The following is a 17,874-nucleotide window of genomic DNA, read 5'->3' as shown; positions in this document are numbered from 1 at the left end:
GAATTAGTGCGGGCGGGGAGCTACCGTTCTATGTATATGCAGTCACATACTATATACATTTTCGGCCTCAGGCTTTTCGTCGCGGACTCCACCTCACTGCTCCACTGCAGGTTTGTGGAGTATACATTGTATTATTCAATGACTATACGCAGATCGGCTGTATACTCTCTGTGGCTTTGTTAGGACTTATCTTTGGTTAGGGACTCGTATCAACTCTTATGTCTTCACCTGGGTGTCATTTTTAATCAATCTTATTTAACCAATAGCCGGAATATACTGGGCGATACTGTAAATACATGACAGTCTTCTTTTAATACTATAATTATATTAATGATAGTAAGGAATTTTCGTCTGTACGTATATTTAACCTGGAACCTGAGAAAGGGCAGCAGTAACCGTCAGTACGTCAGTAGTCTATATCAAAGCCGTATTAGGACTCCTGTCCGTCGCCTCTGACAGGAGTCCTAATACAGCTTTGAAATAGACTACTCTAGACGCCATACCACTCGCGTCAGACAGAATACTGCGGTGCAGGAGGCAAGTGGGAAACCACCACTATTTTTCCAAAAAAAGTATCATGAAGAGGAATGCTACACCGACAAGAGCGTGGCTCTTAAATTAGTGTTGTGATGTGTATATTGAAGTTTTTATACGTGATGTTAATCAGTGAACGTTTGTCTTAGTGACGGTGTACGAGGGGGAGACGCTGAGCCTGCAGCGCATCAGCCGCACCGAGATGGGGGCGTACCTGTGCATCGCCACCAACGCGGTCCCGCCATCCGTGTCCAAGCGCATCATCGTCGACGTTGAGTGTGAGTATTGGTGATGTCAGTTTTTTTCGATTCTGCTCCGCACCACCCAAATCCCCTGGTAGTTGCGGCCTCCGAATACATCCCGCTTAGGGACGGTACTGAAAAGTATCGGCGTCCGAAGGACGTAATATACGATCCCGACGACCCGATTACTGTAGCCATAGAGATAGCCAATCAGGTCGCGACACCAAACACTTCAGGACGATTTCCCTCAAACAGCGCTTATCGCTATCGACCCACTAGAGTCGATTAATTCTTTCAAATATTTTTCCTCTCAGACGACGCCCTGAGCCGAGATTCGCGCCCAACTGGGCACCCTCAGGCCTGTTGTCTTAAATAGTTAATGCCATCTGCGGCAAATCTGCAATAAGTCACGTACAAAAACACCATGTCAGTTATTGACCTCAACTTACACGAGGAGGTATTTAGGTAGTTATAGGAATAAGTGAATAGAGTCTGAGGCCAATTTATAATTATTGTTATATTTAGAGCCATGGTAGTCCACTTTGCAGAACGCTTGCCTCTCACTTTGAGACGGCAGGTTCGAATCCAGCACAGGCCTAAACTAATGATTGTCGAATTTGTTTTCGAATTCATGTTTGGATCATAAATTATTATCACATGCTCAACGGTGAAGGAAAACATCGTGAGATAACCCACATTCCCGAGAAATGCATTTTCGGAGGAGCTGGTTTTCCCTTCGCAGGTTGGAAAATCAGAAAGGCAGTCGCTTCTGTAAAACCGGACTTGTCAAATCTTCAGGTTAGGTAAGCAGGACCCTGTGGAAAACGGGGTAATGCTAGGGGGATAATTATATTTAAGTAATGGCGAAAATTGGAATTACACTACATTAATATTTGAACATGAACATTAATATTTAAACTACCAAAAACATAATTCCAACCATTGCACATCAATCGCAACATAATTAAAATTCTGTATCCGTACAACATGTGTTTGGAATATGGCGCACACAAAAATATTATCATTACCAAAAACGTATCAGAGCAAAACTTTCATTTTAAACGCCAATGTCCCACTAACAAAAACAATAATGGCTTTAATTATCGTTGTTTTCTGCATCGCTTGTTCTATAATGGGTCTTATCATAAACAGAATAATACGATTGTTGGTGCATTGTCACAGAATCAACAATGATACTACGTAGTATTATGCAGGATCCTCGAAGCTGCTGCTGCTCCACCCGGACTAATTACTACGATCATTCGGTGTCTACTGAACAGGCAGCGGACATACTGGAGAGATCTTAAAACCTGTATTCAAGAGTTTCCAACGAAGAAATCAAGACCTATCTTGGGACAAATATTATTAAACTATAGGTACAGACAATATCTTCTGCACGACAACGTTTATCTATCTCGTTACAATACAAAAGAGGAGACAAAACGAGGCGCTGAAATTAGTATTCACCAGACCCCTCAAATATTTCATAGACTCCAATTTAAGTTTAACTATTCTCTTCTAACGGTAACGAACTAAACTCTGTAATTCATACGGACGTCGAACACCGACTGAATTAAAAATTAACTCAAAGCCTCCGGAACTGTACAAAGAGGAAATCCTTTTAAAAACGGGATTTTTGCTCCCCTTTATTTTCAATTCTTATTACAAGGCGCAGCTGACTAAATAGAAGGCAAGATGGCCGCCGGTGATAATTGAAAGATAATATTTTTTCACGGTGCACGCCCGACGAAGATTGTGGCTGCAGGCACTGAAGAAAATTGATCTTTTTTAAAGAAAGACAAACGACTGCTCGCGCTGTGCCGACAAACAAGAAAATAAATGAATAACGCTGATAAAACCACAATAGACATCGACCCTGGGCAATTATTTGCACTTTTGCGGTTACCCAAGTAGCAGATACACGAAATGAAACATCTTGTTAACTTTAAACGAGTCGATCAAGTCTTATATATCATAATAATACCAAATGAAAGAAACAATAAATACATCGGAAACATCTCTCGAGATACGGCAGAGCATTTATATAACAGTATTACAGAGGGTTGAGTAAAGCGAAATGAACTATGAAATAATCGCGAGCAGATAAGGCGAAATGAACGCCGTCTCCGACCTGCAGCTGAATTGAAACGAAATCACCGATAAATTACAGCCCTTTATTCATCAAGTCGAATCTTTATCACTTTAATAATAATCATGGTACTCATAACATCTACTGTGATACCTTAGTACTGTCGGTTTTCTAACAGACAGTATCAATCTGCTGATTTTTATGACAACATAACAAACAACACACACATAATGCTCACTGTACCGCTGCGCCGTCTATATTGGTTGTAATTGTAATATTTTAAAAATGTATCCACTTTCCATAACAACAATTTCTGATGGTCTTGAAAATCAGACTGTCCTGAGAATCAGAGAATCAGGGTAATAATTTCAGATCTGAAAATGAAATAAAATAAATTGTCGGCCGATTTTAAATTCCATGCAGTGATTGCTAAATGATGCCATTCGGTCACATCAATGAGCGCGATTTCGCCAAATTTATGCTTTACGGCTGCGACGGAATCAAACTGCGACCCGTGAATAAATTGTTCGTATTTATTGCCAAATAAAACCGGAGAGGCGGGCTTCCGTTCCCACCGTACCCTTAAAGATAACAGTATAAATATTCACAAGGTCCCAAAAATTATTATCTCGACCGGTAATGAAGTCATCTACAATAAGGGCATAAAGAACGGGAACTTTATAAATATTTTAAAACGTAGAATATTAAAGCGTATCACGAGGCACAAGTAATATCTTGGTGAAAATTGCCACCATAAACTCGGAGAATGTGAATTACGTCCTCAAAGTGTGGATTTTATTATCTAGCGTTATGTGAAAAATCGCGAGACATTCGGGGGAGGTCGGGCGCGGTCGGACGAGCTCGCGCCGCTATCCATCATTATTGAAACTTTATAAATTGCTTTCTTTAAGTTTCCAATAACTACTCCCGGCGGACGGCCCTGTTGCTTTGGATTGATGAAGTAGGTGAGCTCCCGGGAATAGACAATTCTTTGTTGGAAAATAAAACTCTCGTCATCTTCCTGATGGAGCACGAAGATAATTTAGTTTGAACGATTCTTCTTCTTCGTCTTGTTAGGTTTATATACCTTTCTTTAAAACGATATTTGGGGTAAGGATACGTTATTTAGCGATCAATACTTTTCAAATCATCTGTAGTGGAGAACATGCGATCGGAGTAAGCAACGCCAATAATAATAAAGTTCGAATGAGCTTAGTTCCGATAGAGAAACAAACATAAAACGCCATCTTATAGCAAGTGTCGTATCTACCTCAATACATCGCCCTCGAAAAAATCTATCAATAAAATCATAGATTTTGGAGTCGTTTCTTCAAAATTTGATCAGCAGACCATCACAGTTTTTATTTTTCTTGTATGGTTTGTCTGTATTATGTCTCATTCAAACATCATGTTCTGAAACAAATGACACCCGGATTCCAATTGCCGTACTATCATGAATTAAAGTCCAATGTATTTCTGTATCGCTGAAAGTATTAACACCATATTTTTTTTTAGTTCCTTTACAAGAAAATGTAATTGTTTACTAAATTATTATTTTACTGTTTGTATTAAATATATTATGTATTATGCTATGTGTCGTTATCTGAAATAAAGATTTTATTATTTTCTTATAGAAGCGACTGCCTGTCCGACCTTCTAACCCGCGAAGGATAAACCTGCCTTGAACGTATTAAGTCAAATACGTCCGAACTGCATTTCTGTAGAATATTATGTTTCCTCGCCATGTTTTCCTCCACCACTGAGCACGTGTTAGTCAAGCATGAATTTTTGATTATTCCTTCACCAGTTTCCCCGATGATCTGGGTGCCGAACCAGCTGGTGGGCGCGCCGGCCGGCACTGACGTCACAGTGGACTGCCACACGGAAGCACATCCTCGCGCCATCTCCTACTGGGTCTACGACAACGTGATGGTCCTGCCCACCAAGAAGTACGCCATCAATACAGAGGAGAACTCTTATAGGTATGTTTCTATGAAACATAAAGCGAAGATTAATTGTAGAGGAATATCTAGAAGGACGTACATATACAGCCTATATACGTCTCACTGCTGGGCACAGGCCTCCCCTCAATCAACCGAAGGGGGTAGAAGGACGTATATTGACCAAATTGGAGATGTCTTTAGAAAAGGTTCAGTACGATCTACTCTGAACCGGGGCGTGCGTATATGAAGCGATTGATGAATATTGCGGAAGCAAAAGAAGTGTGTCAGGGTCGAAGCAAATTGAATTCCATAGTCTCTGCTTATCCCGATGGGAAATAGGCGTGAGTTTATGTCTGAAAGTGTATCATCCTGGTAGAGTCGGCACATGTCTCAATCTCAGTACTCCGACACCTGTTTTTTTTGTATGGATATATTTTTAATAGAGTAGAGAACATAATTATAAGCTTCCTACTATATCGCAATTGGGGTAGTCAGAGGTACATCCATCGCAAGATGAACTATGTACCCACACCTTACCGAACTTTCCGTTAGACTAACGTGATAGGTGGTGAGCCGTATATAAATTAATAATAATAGCACTTAAGGATAAGGAGTGACATATGCTATTTTTGGTCTCTTTCTAACCCCCCACTTCTCTAAAATGGGGGTGAATGTTTGTATGGAGCATTCCGCAATTTTCAACGTCGAAAGCTAAAAATAGGTATGCGGACTTTTTGTGACTAGCAAAAAATCGTGCATCATTTTTTTTGGAAATCTGCCGCCAACCCGTTCAAAAAGGGGGTGAAATTTTATATGGGACTTTTAGCAGTATTCAATCATTTTTAGGAGGCTAAAATTTGGTGTATTAGGAACCGTGTTACCTCTAATTTAACGCGAGCGAAGCCGCAAGCAAAAGCTGGTTTGCTATATTTGTGGACACATAGAAAATGCATTGAATATTAACGTTAACCTAGACGGTAAATAGTAATGTAAATACTTATTATGCAGGAATGTAATAATAGGAATGCTATGTGGCCATTCAATCGGCCGTTTATCAGTGGGAATAATTTATCGTCGAATTGAAAGCCGACTGCTGACCGGATTCATTCCAGACGACAGCCATCACCGAGACGGGGCCGAAAGTCCAAATAGATGATACTATGATTAGATTTTATACAAAAAATGTTTTAAGAATCACAATTAATTTGTGTTTTCGCGTTTGGACATGTTGTCGATCTTTAAGACATTCATTGTCGAAGTGAACTTTATTCCAAATATAATACAGCCTGGTAACGTCTCTTTACAACGACGCTTTCACAAATAGACTAAGACATATAGGAAAAGATTCAGGATAAAAAAAAGGCGTTTATATTTGAAGTGATGTGATTGTTTTCTGAACTCCCTATATTTACTTTGTCCCGTGCTATCATCAATAATTCATGTGATCTATAACAGTCGACTGAATTGTTGTTTCATAACGTCTCTACATATATTCAGTATTTTCATTGTATATTTTCCCTGTACGCTGCTCAAAATTGTTTGTTCATCATAAATAGCAAACAATCAGTGAAACAGCAATAATTTTGTGTCCTAAGCCTCGCACAAGCCTATGAAATTGGATCCCAAATTTTGGAGCTAATTACGTTACGGGCTCGATAAACAGTATATTATTTGCGGAATATAATGTGTAACTTGCGCACATAAGTACTGATTCTATGCATGAAATAGCTCTTGCATTTTGAATTTTGACATAATTGTTTTATTCATATACATACATAAACTCACACGCCTATTTCCCACCGGGGTAACATTATATTGTTTTATCATTAAATTGTATTCAGAATATACTATAATAACATGTTATTTAAATTTTTCATGTCAATCTTCTTTTTTTCAGTCGTGACTAATTATGATATTTTCTCTTAAAAGCTTCACTTTAATAACCTTTTATATTGTTTTCGAAACAGGGCTCACATGAAGCTGACAGTACGGAACCTTCAGATCGGTGACTTCGGCAACTACCGGTGCATCTCCAAGAACTCCCTGGGCGAGACTGAAGGCTCTATCAGGCTGTATGAGATCCCAATGCCTTCCACGTCACCCAAAGCGACCGAGATGAAAAGCAATGCCAATAAAGAGAGTAAGTTTATCTCCGATATTTTAAACAGCCGATATTATTCATTTATTTTTATTCCGATATTTATTTATTTTGTATAAGGGCAGGAGAATGAATGATGATGGTTTTAAACAGCCTCATTGAGTGGCGCGGTTAATTCAAACGTATTTCGATGTATCGTTTACGTAGAAGCACTTTCATGTCATGAGCAATACCGTGTACCCGCTTTAGAACCCTGTCGCACTATCATATTAAAATTTGACATTTAATGAGACTTACGGTTTAATTTGTCAAAAAAGTTATTGTGACATGGTTTCAAAGTGTATACATATTAGTACTCGTGACCGTACATTACCTCTAGTGCCGCTCAACGCTTACCACAGCGTCTCTACAAACGAAGCCTTAGAAAAGTCTTGCGTTGTTAATTAATTATATTTTATAATTTCTTAATCGTTCTTGCTCTCATACATTTCTTTTTCCTATTACTTAACCTTTTATCTTTTTTCTTAATTTGTTTAAATCTTCATTCAACATAAACACAGCTGGCCACGGGCCTTTCTTCGTCCATTCGACGTACTTTTATATTCCTAGCTGACTATATTCATAAATATATTAAAGTTACATCAAAGCAAATTGAGATCTATATTCTCCACCTACTCTACTTTATGTTAATATCTATTAGGATCTTGTGCATTATGTATTGAAGGTTCAGAAACAGTGTTGTCGATACTAAAACCAGCTACGCTAAAACCAACTTAGTTTAATAAGTGGGGCTTGTATCATTATAATACAAAGCATGTATAGTCCAATTACTCATAACCATGTTGCGAAAGTTAAATAAATAGTGGTACAATTTTCTCATCAGTAACTCTCCTTCCCGTAAATACTCATTTTATTTTTCTTTATATATATCATCGATATGCTTCAAAGTTTGCTGTTAATTTTTGTTTCTGAGAAAAAATGTAATTTATTTTAGGTACCAAAACATAATGCAGACACATAACATACACATAAATAGCCTATATACGTCCCACTGCTGGGCACAGGCCTCCCCTCAATCAACCGGAGGGGGTATGGAGCATACTCCACCACGCTGCTCCACTGCGGGTTGGTGGAGGTGTTTTTACGGCTAATAGCCAGGAGTAACGGCTTAACGTGCCCTCCGAAGCACGGAATCATCTTACTGTGGGTAAGTGCCCTCAGCACTCCCCATTCGTCCGGTCAACTAGTTATGTATGGTTATAAAAGCATGTATCATATCAAGCGCATATCTGTCCGGTGGCCGAGTTTACACATTATATACATTTTTGTAGTCAACTCACCTGAATGGTTTCATGAGATTGACCTAGTTTACTCCCAACGAGAGTTTAAGAATTAAGGGGTAATTCGCCCTCGCTCGCAGGCCAGATATTTAGCTACCTTACTCATCATAATCATTCGTAAGCATGTGCTGACGTGAGGCGTGTTGCAGGCTCGCGGCGGGCGAACGCGACCCGCGGCGGGGGCGCGGGCGGCGCGGCGGGCGCGGCGCGGGAGCGGGAGGGCGGCGCTGGGGCGGGCGCCAGCGAGCGGCCCAGCGTGCTGCGGGCGCAGCTGGACCGCGCGCCCGACCGCGAGGCGCACCACGTGTACCGCCCGCCGCACCCGCACCACGTCTCAGGTACTTTACGTTGCTCATTCTTGAAACATAATATCGCACGTCCGGAAAAAACAGTCATTTTGCTAGTTCAAAATTATATCAAAATTATGCTATGGTTTGACGTTGTTCTTCTGGATGTGGGATTATTTTAACACTTTCATGGCCATTACGCCTTTTGTCGACGATATCCCGATCTCAGTGTCAACCTTTAAAGATGTTAACGGTCTATTTATCTTTCCTTTTCCACAATGTAGATAACCGCACAATATGCACAGCACATTGTTATTACTAATTCAAAAGCCACACTCCTGTTGCTGCATTCTCTATTATTGTCTACAAAATACCAATTCTTTGACGTCTTTATAAGACCCGGTCTCGGTCTTTGCCTACACTCTATCATCATTCTTCTAAGTTTTTAATAAATTTGTCGTGCCTTGATATGTGTCCAATCATCTAATCTCTTCTATCCTCGATAACTCTCAATATTTGTCTACTTTCCCTTAATCTTTTATTATTATGCATAAAATACACAAAATATTTTTTTTTTTTCAATTTCCCATTTTTACTTTCTAGTGCTTACTACATAACATTTAAGTACTTACGTACATTTTTGACTCAATGTTAATACATTAATATAAATAAAATAATATATTGTATATAATGATATGTGAGTCTGACATAGTTCAGTTTCATATCACTGAGAACTATCTCAGTCTCATGAAATCTATCTTCAAACATGAGATAATATTACACTCCCATTCGCTTCCAATACATTATTTAGTAGTCATTAAATTATATTAATAGCTCCATTTGCAACAGGACTAATTAGCAAATGAATAATATTGGAGTAACATGTCGATTCAACTTCACTTTGTTTCGTCTTGAGTGCTGTGATGTACGAGTCATAAATAATAAAGAACATACTTTCGGTAGGAAAATATTTCTAATGCTCAGTTAAGCTTACACTTGGAGGATGTTCCTCACAGAATTCCATCTCTGTACAGGGCTGTGGAGGCAAAGTTCTATGAAGGGGATCTTAGAGGAGCAGCCCGCTTGCTCACTTCGGATTGTGCTTTTGCTCCATCAAATGATGATACCTTGGCGGCGTTAAGGGATAAACACCCTGCTCCTTCTCGCCCTTTGAACATACCCCCCGCGCCTGACCCAGCGGACCCCTTCCTCTCTGTTAAGGTCGAGGATGTGTCTGCAGCTTTGTCCTCGTTTCCTTGTGGATCGGCGGCTGGCCTGGATGGGCTTAGGCCGGAACATCTCAAGGAACTTACTTCTTCGTCAGCGGGAGACAATGGGCCTTTACTATTGGAAACTCTAACACGCCTGTGTAATTTCCTTTTGAGGGGACAACTTAATAGGGAAGTCTGTCCTTTTCTGTATGGCGGCTCCTTGTGCGCTCTTTCTAAAAAGGACGGGGGTATAAGGCCCATTGCAGTGGGGAATACTATCCGCCGTTTAGTTGCCAAACTGTGCTGCCGGGCTGTTAGGGCAGATATGGCTGCGTATTTGCTTCCTTATCAAGTAGGTTTTGGCACTCCCCTTGGGTGTGAGGCGGCAATCCACGCGGCTAGGATTTTTGCCATGACTGACGGAAGCAACGACGTAATCATCAAATTTGATGTTCGGAATGCCTTCAACAGCATTGAAAGGGATGTGTTGTTGGACGAGGTTAGGAACCTAGCGCCAGAAATTTTTCCTTTCTTACATCAATGTTACTCCACGTCAAGTAACCTTATTTTTAATGGCCAGGATATCAAATCACAGATAGGGGCACAGCAAGGAGATCCTCTTGGCCCACTGATTTTTAGCCTGGCTATTCATAGAACTATATCTTCTCTGGAGGCTCCTTTGAACGTGTGGTACCTGGATGACGGCACTATAGGAGGTAGTCCGGATACTGTGGAAAGGGATGTCCGGAAACTGTTCCCGGCGCTAAGGAAGCTGGGCCTTGAGGTAAATGCCTCCAAGTGTGAGTTTTTTCCCTGCAGCCTGGAGGCATTAGACTCGTATCAAAGATTTCAGTCCCTAATTCCCGGGCTCAGGATCGTCGATGAGGCATCTTTGAGCTTACTGGGCGCGCCTGTTTTCCCGGAAGGGGTGCCTGATTGTTTGTCCTCAAAAACAGAAACGTTGAAATCACTAGCGGAACACTTAAAACATCTGCCCGCACACGTCTCTTTAACCCTCCTTCGTAGCTGCTTGGCCATGCCAAAATTGACGTACGTCATCAGAACAGCTCCTACATGGCGATTCCCGGCTGAGGTAGCTGGTTTTGATGGCGCGTTAAGGCAGGTTCTGGAGGAGACACTGAACGTGGCCCTAAATGAGGCCCAATGGTGCCAGGCTAGTTTGCCTATTAGACACGGCGGGCTGGGTGTGCGCCGCTTGCAGGAATCAGGTCCAATTGCCTTCTTGGCCTCCTCGCATGGGGTCATGGAGCTCGTCACTCGTATTTTAACTTCTTATGGTGGTGGGCTCTGTATCCCGTACGCAGTAGAGGCCATGGATATTTGGTCGATTTTATGCCCAGGTGGCACCCAACCGCTCCATCCAGAACGTCAAAGAGACTGGGACGAAATAGTGTCTTCCCGTTCGGTGGCAGATCTCATCGACGAGGCGTCGGGGTTGGAAGCGGCCCGGCTTCGTGCAGCGGCAAGACCTGAATCAGGCTGTTGGCTCCAGGCTTTCCCGTCCCCGCACGTGGGCACGCTTTTGGACGACGACTCGCTCAGGATAGCTGCAGCGTTGCGTCTCGGATGCGCTGTTTGCGAGCCTCATACGTGTGTGTGCGGTGCCAGGGTGGAAGCAGATGGTTACCATGCTTTGAGCTGCATGCGGTGCGCCGGCCGTCGACCTCGCCATCATGCGGTGAACGACATCATCCGCCGTGCTTTTATTTCTGCCGGAGTCCCGTGTGTCCTGGAGCCTCCCGGGCTGTCTAGGGCAGATGGCAAAAAACCGGATGGCCTTACGCTGATTCCGTGGCAGAGGGGTCGGTGTCTCATTTGGGACGCGACATGTGTTAGCACATACTCGCTTTGTCACCGGGGCGCTACGCAACAGTCTGCCGGTTCGGCGGCTGAAGCGGCGGCGCTCAGGAAGCACAATAAGTATGCCAATTTGGAGTCAGCGTATGAGTTCGTGCCATTTGCGTTAGAGACAGCGGGACCTTGGGGCGTTGAGGCCAAAGCTTTGGTGCGTGATGTTGGTCGCCGTATAAGGGTTGGAGGCGGAGACCCTCGAGCTGGCTTTTTCCTCGCGCAGCGTATTTCACTTGCGGTCCAGAGAGGCAACGCTGCAAGCATAATGGGTACGTTCGGGCGGGGTTCGCTTTCCGGAGGGCTTCTTGACGCCTGATATGGTTTTTATATGTATATATGTGTGTGTGTATTTTGACGTATTGTAGTGTAGGTTTTTAATTTGACTATGTTATATATTTTATTAACATTGTATTTAATTAATGTGTGAAACAAAAAAAAAAAAGAACATACTTATTTACTTTTTTCGTCATATATATCTTTTTGAATTACTCTGACTGCATTAAAAACCCAAATTTACAATTTTAATGGTTATTTTTATTTAACTTACATTCCAAAAGATGGTAGTCAGAAACGATTTTAAAGGTCCTATCTTACTAGTCTAACAAAATGTATGCAGTTGTGTGCTGGGGGGAAAAAGGCCACATCAAAGCAATTCATTTAAAAAAGCAATTTTGCTATTTAACACGTTGAGTGCCATACTAGAAACCATGTTTAGTCCAGTGAGCCGCAGCGGACACCATGTGACCGCCAGTATGTCGGGTCCAGGAAGCCGCGTCGGCCACGGTGTGTCCGCATGCCCACGATCACTTCGAAAGCCTCTAGGCGGCCGTCGGCCAGCGTTTCGACTGTTTTTACTACGGCAAGTGACCCGCGTGGCCTCACGGTACAATCTGACCCCTTGGCACAAAAAAAAAAAACTAAGTGACTTAGAATTTATGGACATTTCAAGAAGATGTTTTCAAAAATGTTGTAGATACATAAAGAAAGTATTTTATATCGTTCAATAGTATGACGTTATAGTTAGTTAGACATTATTTTTTGGTCTTTACAGGGCACTGTGAAGTTGTAATAATTAAAATCCATTTCAGTCAATTACGTAGCAAGTAAGTAATGGGTTCTGTAGGTAATTATTTAGTTTAGAAAATACTTTTTCACGAAAAATTCTAAGGTCTACTCCGTTAAATGGATAATAAAACATTACTTATTTTATTTTAACTACTTGTAAATAGTATATCAGGGGGACCGACAGCGTTGTCCACTCGGCGTCGGCGCAAGAACATACGGTTGGACGTTCGTGCAGGCCGCGACGGACACTGGTGTCTGCCATATGACATCTCGGAAAATAATAAGTTAATCGTCGTTTCTGTAAGGCGTTTTTGAGTTATTTCCTGACAATATTTGCGAAAAAAGTCCTCAACGATTTTTGGATAATTCTCATTAGTGATGCGTCAGGGGAAAGTATGCTGTCAGACACATGGTGTCCGTTATGGCACACAACGTGTTAATATTTATTTGCATTGCGCACTTACATTAGATGAATTGTTTCGATGTGGCGTTCTTAACCCCCCAGATCACCCATCTCTTGACACTGTCTTAGGAGTTTAGACTTCAAAAGAAAAAAAAACTGGAAATTTCCTTCTGATTATTTGTAGCTCCACCCACCTCACTACGGATCAGAGACATCATTTTTGTTTATGTAAATAAGCAAGAAAACAACCGAATTACCCATTATCGAAGAAAGTAAAGCCTCTCAGTCGACGCATCAAACAGAGGCGCGGGACTTACTGTGTCGCTTTGTATTCTTTGTAACAATACACTGCATTATTAAAGCGGTCGTCCCGCTTCGTGGTAAAAAATAAATGCTCCGGCAGAGGTTACACGTGGCGATGCGTTCGAAGACAATTTGCCAAATGTATGCCGCTTATAGTACTTTAAGGATAAATTACACGGAGTAATTTCCATTCGTCAATTCAGTCTTCCTGCTCCTCTGAATTTGTTGTAATCCACATAACATAAATAGCACATATACGTCCCAATTCTGGGCACAGGCTTCCTTAATCAACCTGAGGGGATATGGAGCGTACTCCACCACGCCGCTCCATGCGAGAGATGTTTTTACGGCTAGTGGCCGAGACCAACGGCTGAACGTGCCCTAGTACGGAATCATATTATTCTTTCGGATGATTCAAACTTGTAATATCCTTAACAAACAAAGGACTGTTGTAATGTAAAAGACGTTTTATATAAACGGATACGAAGATAGGCGCGGCGGCAGGGCGCGCGGGGCCTACTCCGGCCTACTCGAGTCCTGCGGTCGGGCGTCGCGAGCCTACATCCACCGACGCCGATTAAACATTCAACGAGTTCGCATACACACTTAACCCTCATAAATATTCAACGCAGACCGCGTACAATCAATTCTTGCAGCTAGTGCTCTCAAATGATATTTCTTTCTAACACCTCTTTAGTGGTTTTGTGCAAATATATCCAAAATGGACAGAGAAGGGGCCTTTGGCCAGCTCAGAATATTACATAGCCCCATTTAAAAAATACGTGAGATTATGTATCTACTTAATTGTTTTCTGTAATATCTCTCATTAAAATCAGATGAAATAGAGAAAAAGTAACGAAGATTGCATTATTTTATTTAGGTATTCATTTAATGATACCTTTTATTAATACTAGCGGACATACTCGACCAACCAGTGGTGGGCTACATATACCTAGTTTTAATTGATTTCCTAATCCCGATCCATCGTTACCAATATGATTTGAATTATACAGGATGTTAGTGCCAACGTAACGAATACTGAGGGGGATGATTCAGACCATGATTCTGAGTTAAAAATTCTACTCGATATCACCTCAGAATCATGGTCCGTGCTCATAGTTTTCGTTACGATGCCACTAACACCCTCTATATGAATTGTATTTGAGTTCCCGGTCCGAGGCCCATTATCATCCAGTCGAAGCGGTTACTTCAGTTGTGTTATCTGTGAAATAATGTTCAGCTATTGTCGTTATCTGTTGCATACCGATTGCTGGGCTATAAACATCGCCCTTATCGCCTCGGCTTCATTTTATATAGCACTTGGACACCCAATCCCATTGTACATATTATTTATAAATACATACATCGTCCATAGAACAACTCGACTAAGTCCAATGCTGTTACTATTTATAAGACTCTTGTACAGGTTGACCATAGATAGATTTATATTTATTTCGCTCGTTGTAAATCCTAAATCTATGATCTCGACAAAGAGACATCTAGAGTTTGATTCCCGATCAGAAAATTTTACGAAACAGACCTTTCTAATGTGTAGAACGTTTTCTCAGAAACACAAAAGCATTAAACGTTGCCGTAATATTAAAACGACTCTGGTATAAATATATCTGTTTACCTGTATCATGCCTCTCCCTAGTTGCAGCTCTATGTTCGAAGGGAAAAGTGTTTGAACAGTCGGATAATATGATATCAAATAGAGTGGGGGAAACGTTTGAATAAATATAAGGGTATCTATCGCGAAGATTACCGATGGGGCTGAAATATGAATCCTGAATTTTAAGCGTTTGGGCTACGTGCCTTCATAGTACACCACTTTCATGTTTGCTCGTCCTAAACTAACAGCCTGATTAAATTTGCTCGAATAACATTCCACAGATAGGATTCAGCTCAGATGAAGTATTTTGAAAAGAGTGTCATTTTTGCTCTTAACTATTCTGTATGTACCTATTATTGATATACATATAACTTTTAAAACTGTATTTTTTGACATTTTATACTTCAAACCAAAATAAGTTCTAAGAGTGTATGTTTCTTTTAAATTGTCATAAAAACAAAGCTAAGATACAACCAGGTATTGACTTCGTAAGATCCAGTTTTCTAGGTACGGAACTTTGTATGATTCGTTAAGATACCAATAAACAAGAAGCTACAGACCTTTGTCTAGTACACTACATCTAAACACAGTAAAAGGCTAACGTCTTGCCTTATAAAGAAGTCAAATAATTGAGTTGTTAAAAAAAAGCAAAAAAATATGTTTATTGTGCTAGTTTAGTGTACTACCACTATAAGATGGAAATACTTACATAAATTAACTCACAGCTATTTCCCAATTGGGGAAGATATAGGTACATCCATCGCGAGATGAACTAAGTACCCGCACCTCACCGAGCATACATAACACACACATAAATTCACGCTTGTAATCCGTAATGGGGTCAGCTTCTGCCTTTCTGGTTTGTGTTTGTGGTTCTACACAAGTAATCAAAGACAACTTGCAGACACTGTTGATACCAAGTTCTAAGATGGAAATAATTAATGCCAATGAAAGAAAGGAAGATGCATTTTTTGTTGACGTGACTTAATGTACATTTGCCTCGGATGGCATTCATTACTTGCCTGGAAGCGAGAAAGAGATGCAAGATCAGTGTACTCGTAACACGAGTAGGTATGGATATCGGTGTTCCGAGCCGGGGATAAAAGTCTCGCAGGTGCAGTGAAGTGGCAACGATAGCGGCAAACGCTGCTTCCGATGGCATTGACAAATTCCATCTACTCTTATAATGGTCATATTATATCTACGTAGCTCCCCGGATAGAGCAAATCCAATTCCTGAATACTTCAACTTCGACTTGTAAATACTAGAATTAGTCAATGATAGAAAATTCAGTTTCTCTCAGGGTTTTATATTTTTACCACTAACACTTTTTACAGACTAGATTTGAACACACAAAAACATAAACATAGCACATTAGTATGATCACAAGTCTTCCAAATTATAAAAAAATTAAAGGAAATAAAAATTATATTATTATTGTAATGTCCTTAGATTTAAATTAAAAAATAAAATATGTTATGAAGCGTAAAACGTAGACTACACTGTAAACCGTCTCGAACAAGGAGCGAGTATAATAAATTAATTACATTTATTACCACCTGATGTGATATGTTTGTTGTCCGCAGGTACAAGAAGTCTGCACTGCTGGCGGCAGTCGTTTGTGGCTGTTATCATATTGGTTCAGATGGATCTAGTTTGATTACTTTGTCCACTTTATTAGGATTATTTTAATATTTATTTTACGCCCTTTACATAATTTATTTATCATATCAATAATATTTTATTTAGGTAAAACAATCATAAATTAAATATACATATACCAAAATAATTATAAACTGGTAATTTGTCTATTATTATAAATAGTAAATTGAAACATATCATCCTGGGGTGTCCTGTCATATCCTGAAGTGAAGTTGAGAGAGTGATTTTATATTTGTATGGATATTCAGTTTACCTTCCCGATATTAAATACGAGTAGTCTGTAAGTCTATCCTCAGAACCCAGCTGATTTTACTCCTACTATTTCTAGTGATAATCCTCTCATTGTTTTATGACTATATTTGTGGCTAAGTCGACGGTTATATTTGTATATTTTGTAGTCTCTTTCCACACCCTAAGATTTAATTCTTATACGCGGTCTATTCGTGTCCTATGTCCTTCCAGAGATAGTCTAGTAATAAATAAACTATTTATGATATTCATTGTGATGCCGTGCTTCGCATAGCTACGAGTATACCTTACCCTCATACAACTTAATGTGCCAAATTTTGTAAAATTATAGTTTTTACTAAAATATATGTAACCCGTTTCTAGTCAATCCTGTTAAGTTGAAAAATAATTCCGTTATTGAATAAATAATTGTTACAGTGTTCAATAATTTTAATGTTGTTTTCAGTAGTGTTTCCATTAGTGTATCGAATAACCAAGCTTGCCCCTCACGCTTGTTAAATAAATGTAAATAAACAAAATTGATGCACAGTAAGAACGATAAATTTTAAACGATTATATAAAACTTCATATTTGATATTATTTGTTAATCAATCGACCTAGATATACCTACGTTAATGTATAAAATTGTATCTTTTATTAAAAATAAGAGATATATCACTAGGCTATATTTACGTACCTTTACTGTACAGATTGTGTGAATTTTGACGATGTAAATAAAGATATTAAAATTAGTATAAAATTAGGGTGGTGTTTTATTTATAATTGGATAGGGGACGATGCGTGGGGAAGATGAGATCGACGATTGATATAATTAAAAGGTTGCGTGGCTCTCGGGCGGCGGGGGCGCGCGGGGCGTGCTGGGGGAGGGCGGCGGACAATCTTATCAAGCATTTTCACTTACCCTGATGGACGTTATCGGCGCTCGAGAATCGATGGTGCTCTTTAATTGATTCCCCATTTCCAA

At 40.3% G+C, this 17,874-nt stretch overlaps 1 protein-coding gene across 1 annotated transcript in view; it reads left to right on the top strand.

Annotated features, from left to right (window-relative positions):
• The window catches only part of LOC126367210 (lachesin-like), a 59,680-nt gene extending 42,037 nt beyond the window's left edge, over positions 1 to 17,643 (top strand). Inside the window, exons 5-8 of the mRNA XM_050010634.1 lie at positions 684 to 812; positions 4,673 to 4,847; positions 6,776 to 6,948; positions 16,586 to 17,643. Of these exons, the coding sequence (XP_049866591.1) occupies positions 684 to 812; positions 4,673 to 4,847; positions 6,776 to 6,948; positions 16,586 to 16,659 (551 nt within the window). The 3' untranslated portion in view covers positions 16,660 to 17,643. The remainder of the gene's footprint in view (positions 1 to 683; positions 813 to 4,672; positions 4,848 to 6,775; positions 6,949 to 16,585) is intronic.
• The last annotated feature ends 231 nt before the right edge of the window (positions 17,644 to 17,874 follow it).

The sequence above is a fragment of the Pectinophora gossypiella genome, chromosome 5, assembly GCF_024362695.1.
Source record: "Pectinophora gossypiella chromosome 5, ilPecGoss1.1, whole genome shotgun sequence".
NCBI lineage: Eukaryota > Metazoa > Arthropoda > Insecta > Lepidoptera > Gelechiidae > Pectinophora > Pectinophora gossypiella.
Note: the sequence above shows the minus strand (reverse complement) of the source record. Positions and strands in the feature narration are given on the sequence as shown.